Below are 9,646 nucleotides of genomic sequence, written 5' to 3' on the forward strand. Positions count from 1 at the left end.
CCTCCTCCAAGCATCACTCTTACCTCCCCAGACTTCCTCTTCCTTTATTCCCATCCTCAGTTTTCAGAGTCAGTGTCCAAATTAAACCTCCTTATCCCTCACCTCCAAGTGGCCACCAAGTCCTGTCAATCCCACTTCCAAACTCTTTCTCAAACCATCATGTCTTCTCTGTTCCGCCATTCTCTCTGTTCAGGCCTACATCTTCCCTCCCTCCAGCGACTACAATAGCCACAAAATCTAGTCTGTCTACTCCAAACTCCGTTCCTATTCATACATTCAACAAATTGGATGCAAGGTACGATGGGTACTATAGCAAACGAGACATACAAGGTGCCTGCTTTATGAAGTTTTCTTTTTATTTATTCATTCTAGCCAATTCCCTTTTAAAAATTAATCTGGCCATGGCACATACTGGCTTTAAGTCTTCAGTATCCTCCCACAGCCTACATGAGAAACTCCTAGCTGTTCAACATCTGGCATATCCTACCCTTCCAAACTCTTGTTCTGCTATCCCCTCACAGGCCCTTTAAACTCCAGGCACAAGCCTGATATTAAAACTGCATGTTTCTTCAGGCTCTGCGTTGGCAAGTGTTACTTCCTGTGCCTGGAACACTCTTTCCTCTGGGGTAGGAATTCCTACCCCAGAGATTCTGAGTTTCCATGTCCAAACATAGCACTCATCACACCGCACAGAAATTATGTTTAGAAGTCTGCTCCTCCCACTTAGTTGTGAGTTCCTTAAAGGAGAGGAGCTGTACCACATCTGAGTCTAACTCCACAGAAAGACACTCAGCGAGCCTCGCCCGCATGAGCAAGCAAGAAGGATGCACAGAAATCTGGAAAGGTGAAGAAGGAAAGGTCAGGAAAATTGGGAGAGGCAGCTCAAACCTCACCTGATGGTCTGTCCAAACCACTTACTTTGTGAAATACTCTGGGCTCTCAGGACAGAGCTTCCTTTAGGGGCATGTTTCCCAAAGTACGGGACAGAACATCTTTAAATAACACCATGAGGCAGGCAGCCCTTCTCATTCCTTTCAATGTTTCTGATTTGGCTGGAGAAAAACACACAGCTGTGGTGACTGGTCTCACTTTAAATTCAAGACCACTAAGTCCAAATGGGTCCTTAACGCCGCCCAGCAATTCTATATTTCTTCTGCTCACTCACCAGACTATTTCATGTCTTTCCTCTCTCCTCACACTCACTCTTAGCTGATCTCTCTTCTTATTTCACTGAGAAAACAGACACAACCAGAACACCTTCCCCAAGTTCCTGCCACGCCTGTTCGAGTCAGTAATCATTTATGTTGCCATTCTCCCCGTGATTAGGGATAAACTGTGCTCCTAGCTAAAGCCAACCTCTCTCCACCTGGGCAAGAGATTCCATTCCTTCTTGCTTACTAAAATCACTCTGGCAAGTCTATCCTCTCTCCTGTTTTACCAGTCTTTTCCCTCTCTACCAGCTTATAAATATCATCTAATTCCTCTTACAAAAAGAAAAAAAAAAACAAACCAACAACAATCCTTTCAACCCTCTTCCCATTTCAGCTACCACCCCACATCTCCCCTTTCTAGGAAAACTTGCAAACAGTTGTCTTTACCCACCGTCTCCAATTCCTCACCTCCCATTCCCCTGGAACTTATGCAATCAGACTTTCACCCCTCCCACTCCTATAAATTGTTCAAGTTCACCAAAGAGCTCCATTACTTAAACAGCATTACACAGTCGATCATTCCTTCCCCGAACACCTTCGCTTGGTTTCCAGCATATCATTCTTATGTCTTTCCTCCTATTTCAGTGGTCATTCCGTCTCAGTCTCTTTTGCTGGTTCCTCCCCATCGCCTGAATCTCTCTAACATTTGCGTGCCCAGGACGTGGTCCTTTTCATAAACACACATAGGCTCCTGGCTTTAAATACCATCTACATGTGTAACTCCAGTCCAGGGAGACTCTCAACTCTGGACTCATATATCCAACTGACTATTCAACAACCCTACTTATGTATCTAGTAAGCATATAAAAACCTAACATGCCTAAAACCAAAAACTTGACCCTCTGCCCCCAGGCTGTTCTTCCTACACTTCTCCATCTAAGAAAACTGGAACTCCGTCTTTCAAGTTGCTCAGGCCAAAATGATTAGAGTCATCACTGACCCCTCTTTATCTTACTCCACATCCTCCTGTTACCAAATCCAGTGTACCCTACCTTAAATGAAAGTAGAAACTAATCACTCCTCACCACCTCCACTGTTACCATCCTGGTCCAACACACCATAACTCATCATTGCAACAACTTCCTGACACCTTCTATTTTCAACATATCAGCCAGAGTGATCTTTTTATAATCTAAGTCGTATCATGTCACTTGACTGCTCAAACCTTCCAACAGTTTCCCATCTCAATCAGAGTAAAAATCCATAATGGACTATACAGTCTATACAATCTAGCCACCCCTTACCAACTGACCTCATCTCCCCCCACCTTCCCCCTTGCGCACTCCACTCCAGCCACAATGGCTTTCCGCCTGTTCCCTGAACACACTTCCCACCTCAGGGCCTTTGCACTTGGTCTTCCCTCTGCCTGGAAGATTCTTCTCCCCATTATCCACATGGTTCACTCCTTCACCTTCTTCAGGTTTTTGCTCAAATGTCACTTTCTCAGTGAGGCCTGTCTTGATCATTCAATTTAAAATTGCAACTTCCCTCAATCCCTCATCCCTGAATTTTCTCCATCACACTCATTATTATCTAACATACTGTTTACTTTGCTTACTTTATATTGTTTATAGTCTGTCTCTCTCTACTAGGGTTCCCTGAGAGCAGAGACTTTTATTTGTTCTGTTCACTGCTGTATCCTCAGTGCCAGGAACAGTGCTGGAATATGGAAGTTGCTCAAAGGGCTACATGTTTAATTTGTAAACTGAGAAATTCTCAGTTTGCTGCTAGAATGTCTTCAATACTTAACACTTGCTAATCCCTTTTTAGGGCTCAGCACTTTAGCAGGTAAAAGCCTCAAGTAAGAATTTAGTAACATTAGAAACATTTAGTAACACTGAAATGTTTTGCTTTCATTTTATTTTTATATTATTTTTATTTAAGGTACTGGACTTCTGTTCTCTCTTATAACAGTTATTTTTAATTTAACACACGTTTTTAAGTTTAAAAAGTGAGTTGCTTCTAAGAAAAATGCTAAGAAATTATAGTGGGAACAGCAAAGAGACATGGCAAAAATAGTGAAAGTGGTATTTGAATGACTGGAGTTTAGGAACTCTCTTAGGGTAGGGTTGCCAGATAAAATAAGGACACCCACTTAAATTTGAATTTTAGATTTTTTTTTTTTTTAGTGTATGTTCCAAACATTGCATAGGACACATTTACACTAAAATATTATTCGTTATCGGAAATGCTATTTTAAATGGGCATCCTCTTTTTCTCCCTTAAATCTGGCAACCTTACCTTCGGAGAACAAAGAAATTGCACCCTGCTCCTTGTCGCTTCCATTTTTCTCTACCAAAACAAGCTAGCTCTTGTCCTATCTACGGACTGCGTGGCTTTTATGCCTCAACAGACGTGTCCCTGTGGGAGAGTACTGAGGCCTGACGTCCGAAAAATCCAACTGGCAAAGGCCCACTGCGCACCTTGAGAGGGGAAAGGTTTGGCAGCTCAGAACAAGCAGTCCGGCCGCATCTGCTTGAGAGGGAGGGGGTTCCAGGCCCCCTTTCCCAACCTTTCAGGCACCTGCTCTGCGGAGGCCGAGGCTTGGCAGCTACTTTCCGGCCCTTACCAATGTTGCCTTCGATGGAGAGCCTTCTGGGCCCGCGACCCGCGTGTAGACCTCTGGAGGGGGGCACACCCTCGAGTGGGCTCTGAGCCATGGACTTGGAGGATGCGCGCAGCAGCCTTAGATAGAGCCGGCCGGCGATCATCCCACCCATGATTCACGCAGAGATCACTTCCGCCGAGAGCACTTCCTCCCCCGGTGTTCACGCGCTCCGGCGCGCCGCTGACGTCAGGCGAGAAGTGGGTGGGTTGAGTTGGCTTGAGGGGAGGGGCCAAAGGGACCGCTCTGTTATCGCGATGTTTGTAATAAAGTGTTGCAAAAAGGAAGACTCCTAATGTGGGGTACGGGAGAGTTTAATGACAATTGGAGTTGGTACCGCGCGGTTCGCCCCTCCGTTTCTGTCCACTGGACAAACAACGTTTAAAACGACACATAAGTCAAGAATTCCATCACCTTTGCATTTTTGTATCGCTTTAGAATAAATTTCATAACTAAAGACAAATAAAAATAATTGTAATTTTAAACGAGTTTTTTTCCCCCAAGTGTTTGTTGTCTGGCTTTTATTCCAACATGGGAAAAAATTGGACAGTTTTAAGTAGGAAAATGATGCAATCTGATGATTTACACAAATTAACTTTTTCCCATTCCCTGTAACTTGCACCACAATGCTGGCACCTTATTGAATAAATTAACAAATTAGTTTGTCAATTACACCCCACCTCTTATTTTGCCTCTTGAATAAAGTTCACTCAATCTATTTGCATAGTAGCCAAAAATTCCATAAGAATAAAGAGGGTGGAGGCTTAGGGACTATGTGTGGAACTCGTTTAAACCAGATAGATTGGGTTCTGTGGGGGTGAACCATGGCGGGGTGAGGAGGGGGGGCGGGGTGGCTGGTGGGGATTCAGAATAGGGTTTGTAAAAGCTTGAGAAGAGCAAGGGTAGAGAGAGATTTGCTGGTGTATAGAACTGGAGTCTAGCTGTTGGTGGAGAATTGTGTTCTGCAGAGGGACAGGGACAATTCTGAGCTGCTGCCAGACTGGCTTTTTTCTGCCACACTCCATGGTCATAATGACTTCAGAACCAAGGATTTATGAAATATTGTCAGAGGGTGCGTCCACCTTCCCTGCTTGACTTCCACAAGGGTCAAACCAGGAGTTAACAGGCAATCCGGCATTCGGGCAGCACTCTTAGACATGGGAGTTTTTAGGAAACCAACCTGATTGCCAGAAGGTTTGGGGAGGGGCTGGTGGCTGGGACTGTTGTAGGAAAAAATGGGGCACGAGAGGATGGTCATGTCCCAGGTCTCGGGTGAGTCCCTGGGACAGGCTGCCAAGTGAGGGTCCTTGGCTTCTCGCTGGAAAGAATTCAAGAGCGAGCCATACTAAAGTGAAAGGTTTATGTAGGGAGATACCCACTCCGCAGAGCGTGAGCCATCTCAGAAGGCAAGAGCACCAGAGGTGCCGGGGGTGGTTAGTTTTTAAGGGCTGGGTAATTTCATAGCCTAACAAGTGAGAGAAATATTCTAACATCTTGGAGAAGGGGTGGGGATTTCCAGGAATTGGGGCACCACCCACTTTTGGACCTTTTTTCGTTGGCCTTGGAACTGTCATGGCACCTGTGGGTGTCATTTAGCATGCTAATGTATTACAGTGAGTGTGTAATGAGTCTCTAGGTATACTGGAAGTCAACTCTTCTGCCATCTTGGGCCTAGTAGGGTCTAATCGGCTTTGTGGTATCCTGTTCTTCTTAATGGTTGTGCCATTCTTTTAATGATTGTGCCCTGCCCCCTTCCTTCCTGTCTCAGGATAACTGTTTGCAGAGCAGGCACAGGACCTTTTTCCTATATTGTTGTTTATATGGGATGGCTGAAGTGACATTTGTATATCATATTAAGCACAATCTATTAAAAAATAGATTGCAAATTTATTTAGGATAAGCTGGGTGGAGCGCTAAAGGATATTGGAGCAGCTAAAGTCTGTCCCATCCCCCACTCCCTCCCCCCAAGCCACCTCTCTGTAGAAATACTACTTACATTTCTTTATCTACGTAAACTCTGACTTGGGAAAATATTCATCTCAAAAAGTTTGAGAGGCTCTCTGCACCCTTACGGTTTCCCTTGCCTTCATTGCCCTCAGGGTCACTGTGAAGGGTAAATATGGAAGTTGTTGGCAGGTTTAGGTGCAGACAGGCAACTAATCTGTTCCTAAAAGTTAGAGCACCTAAAAGTCATTTTAAAAAATTTCACAGTGAAGTACAATATATAGTGAAGAAAAGAGCATGTATTGTAAGTGTACAGTTTAGTGCAATTTTCACAAACTGAGCACACTCCATTACCCCGATTCGGATCAAGAAACAGAGCATTACCAGCATCCCCAGAATCCATTTCCCCTGCCAGTTACTACCCCCAAGGGTAACCAATAACCTGACTTCTAACAGCAGACATTAGTTTTACCTGTTCTTTACATAAATGAAATCATGTAGTAAGTACTTCTTTCATTCAACAAAGTATCTGTGAGATTTATATATGTTATATATATAAATTGTAGTTCATTCATATATATAAGTTGTAGTTCATTCGTTCTCACTGCTGTATGGCATTCCATCATGTTGTTATACCACAATGTGTTTTATCCATTCTACTCTTTTCTTTTTTTTTTTAAATTTATTTATTTATTTGGCTGTGCTGGGTCTTAGTTGCGGCACGCGGGATCTTCATCATGATGTGCGGGATCTTCTCGTTGCAGCATGCGGGATCTAGTTCCCTGACCAGGGATCAAACCCGGGCCCCCTGCATTGGGAGCATGGAGCCTTAACCACTGGACCATGAAGGAAGTCCCCTTATCCATTCTACTCTTGATGGACATTTGAGAGTTTCTAGATTAAAACTATTATAGATACCATTGCTATGAATATTCTTTTTTCTTTTATATAAATTTATTTATTTATTTATTTGGTTGGTTGGTTTTGGCTGTGTTGGGTCTTTGTTGCTGTGTGCGGGCTTTCTCTATTTGCGGCAAGTGGGGGCTACTCTTTGTTGCGGTGCGCGGGCTTCTCATTGTGGTGGCTTCTCTTTGTTGTGGAGCACGGTCTCCAGGTGTGTGGGCTTCAGTAGTTGTGGCTCACTGGCTCTAGAGCGCAGGCTCAGTAGTTGCGGTGCACGGGCTTAATTGCTCCGCGGCATGTGGGATCTTCCCGGACCAAGGCTCGAACCCGTGTCCCCTGCATTGGCAGGCGGATTCTTAACCACTGTGCCACCAGGGAAGTCCTGCTATGAATATTCTTGAATATGTCTTTGGTAAAGTTAAGTACACATTTCTCTTGGGCATATGCCTACAAGTGGAATTGATGTATGATGGGCTTCAGTAGATATTCCCAAAGAGTATGCAGTTCCACAGTGTTTGACTGTACCAATAGACAGTGCCACCATCAGTGAGTGAGCGCTCTGGTTGTTCCACATTCTTGCCAACAATTGGTATTGTCAGCTTTCTTCATTTTATTCATTCTGCTGTATAATGGTGTCTTGCAGTTTTAATCTGCATTTTCCTGATGATTAATGAAATGGAACATTTTTTCGTATGTTTATTAACCATTTCAGTAACCTCTCTTGTGAAGGACCTGTTAAAGTCCTGTGCCCATTTTTCTATTGGCTATCTGTCTTTTACTTACTGTTATTGTTCTTTGTATATTCTGGATATGAGTCCTTTGTGAATATTTTCTCTCACTCTGTTCCTTGCTTCTAAAAGCTTTTACATTTGGGGGATGTATAGTGTAAAGTAAGAAACTAAAATGTCTTTTGCCTGTTAGTTATCCCACTATTATTGATGATCCTTCATCAATGAGCATATTTCTTTATGCTTGTTTTATTATGTTTACCATGCATAAAAGTTCAATATCTTTCTTGATCTTAATTCCAAATTTCCAGGAGAGAGACTCTGATTGGCCCAGCTGTGGCCAAAAGGTAAGTTTTCAAGGAACAAATGTGAGTGTTGGAGCCCCACCCCAATGTGCAAGAGGAAGGAGGGCGATTAAAGGGATTGTCGGGACAAGGGAGAAAAAAAGGTGGTGATCAGTTCTTCCTGGAAAACAGCGGTATGCTGGTGAGCAGAATTATGTCCCACTTGCCTGGAGGAATAAGGTCACTTCCGGATCCTGCGGGATTGTCAGATATCTGCTGGAGTTTATGAGTAAGAGTTGATGTTGCCCCACGGGGACTCTAGTCCTTCAGCATCCATTCCTTCATCCAATATTTGCTGAGCATCTGCTATGTACTAGACACTCTGCTTAGTCCTTAGAGAGAGCTCTGAAGTGCTGCTGACAAGTAAACTGATCCGTGTTACCAAAACGCTATGCAACCATTAAAAATGGGGAGATAAACATACACAAATGTGACCCTGACTTTCTTCTGCAGCTTGGTGTCTGGTCAGTTATATTCTCATCTACATCAAAGATATTCTAATGTACTGGGTTGTGCTAACTCAGTTTGGTTAAGCTGGGAAGTACGCTTCCGGCATCTCCTTCCTGACAGGGCTCTGAGTTCGAGTTGGTCAAAAGAGGACCTGGTGTGAGATTTGGAAAGTAGAATGGGAGCCTCAGCCGCTCTGAGGAGATCTCTGTTGTCAGACACTGTGACAGACAGATGTGCCCACAGATAGATCCCAGCTAGTTCTCAAGGCCTAGTGACTCCTCTCTGATCGTCCCACAGTTCCCTTCAGACCTTCACTTCCCCAGCTTGTCCCAGTTTTGGGCAGTCTCATTCCTGTAATAACCCCCTTATCCCCATAAAGTGCATGGTGGCTCTGCTCACCTGAATGAACTCTGACTGATAAACCTAATCATAAAAGGAGGCAGATAGGGAGTGGTTAAGAGTGTGGGCTCTGGATTCAGACATTCAGAGGTGAGGATTAAGAAAGATAATCCACATGCAGCATTTAACACACCTGCCACACCGTTGCCAACCAAGAGGTATTACGTAATAAGTAAGGTAATACTAACATTACTCAGTGCCTGGGATGTTATTTCTATTTAGTTGACTTCCTATTGAATTCACACTCTCCTCAAGCCACTGTAACCGATCCATGCTCTCCTCTCTACTAGCACATAACTTGACTTCCCCTGCAGAATTCTAGGACAGCACTTATTGAAGCGGGATAAGATCGGGTGGGGTAGGGAGGGGAAAGACGGGTCATCCTCCCCTTCTTGCCTCACATGGAGATTCTGCCGTGCCCCTCCACAGCAGGGAGGGTCAGCTCTCCACACTCCTCTGGCGGCGTCTATGTGCCTGGGCATCCTACCGCCGCTTCCCTGTGCTTTCTCTCCCAAGAGCCTGTGCCTGTGGCTCTTCTTTGCAGGACTGCCCTCAGCCTACTGGAAACCTTTTCCTGCACAGGAGGAAAGCCTGGGACTTTCTGTCCCCCAGGAAGCGCCTTCACTTATCACTGATATGTGACCATGAAAGCCTGGTTCATTGCCTGCAGTAAGGTTTCTACTCCAGGGCTCTCAGGGGACCAGGCTGAAGCCACCCTTTGCTGTCCTGCCTCTCCCACTCTACTCACTGATTTCTACCGAGAGCACTTCCCTAATAAATCTCTTGCATGTGAGTCCTCATTTCAGGGTCTGCTTCTGGAAAACCTGTTCCAAGACATAAATCCTCTAGGGGTTTTTGAAAATATGCTTCTTGGGGCTTCCCTGGTGGTGCAGTGGTTAAGAATCCGCCTGCCAGTGCAGGGGACACAGGTTCGAGCCCTGGTCCGGGAAGATCCCACATGCCGTGGAGCAACTAAGCCTGTGCGCCACAACTACTGAGCCTGCACTCTAGAGTCCATGAGGCACAACTACTGAGCCTGTGTGCCACAACTACTGAAGCCTG

General features: G+C 44.8%; 1 protein-coding gene across 12 annotated transcripts in view; it reads right to left on the reverse strand.

The window, feature by feature from the left end:
• The window catches only part of DGUOK (deoxyguanosine kinase), a 36,124-nt gene extending 31,620 nt beyond the window's left edge, over positions 1-4,504 (reverse strand). For 2 of the 12 annotated variants that reach the window (XM_082356629.1, XM_082356628.1), the window contains exon 1: positions 3,781-4,504. In XM_082356629.1, the coding sequence (XP_082212755.1) occupies positions 3,781-3,931 (151 nt within the window). In that variant the 5' untranslated portion in view covers positions 3,932-4,504. Of the gene's footprint in view, positions 1-3,634 lie in introns of all 12 variants that reach the window. The other 10 variants (XR_014234731.1, XM_082356626.1, XM_082356627.1 and 7 more) reach the window with 10 other exon arrangements.
• Between the last annotated feature and the right edge of the window lie 5,142 nt (positions 4,505-9,646).

Source organism: Balaenoptera borealis (assembly GCF_965194805.1).
Source record: "Balaenoptera borealis genome assembly, chromosome: 15".
Lineage (NCBI taxonomy): Eukaryota > Metazoa > Chordata > Mammalia > Artiodactyla > Balaenopteridae > Balaenoptera > Balaenoptera borealis.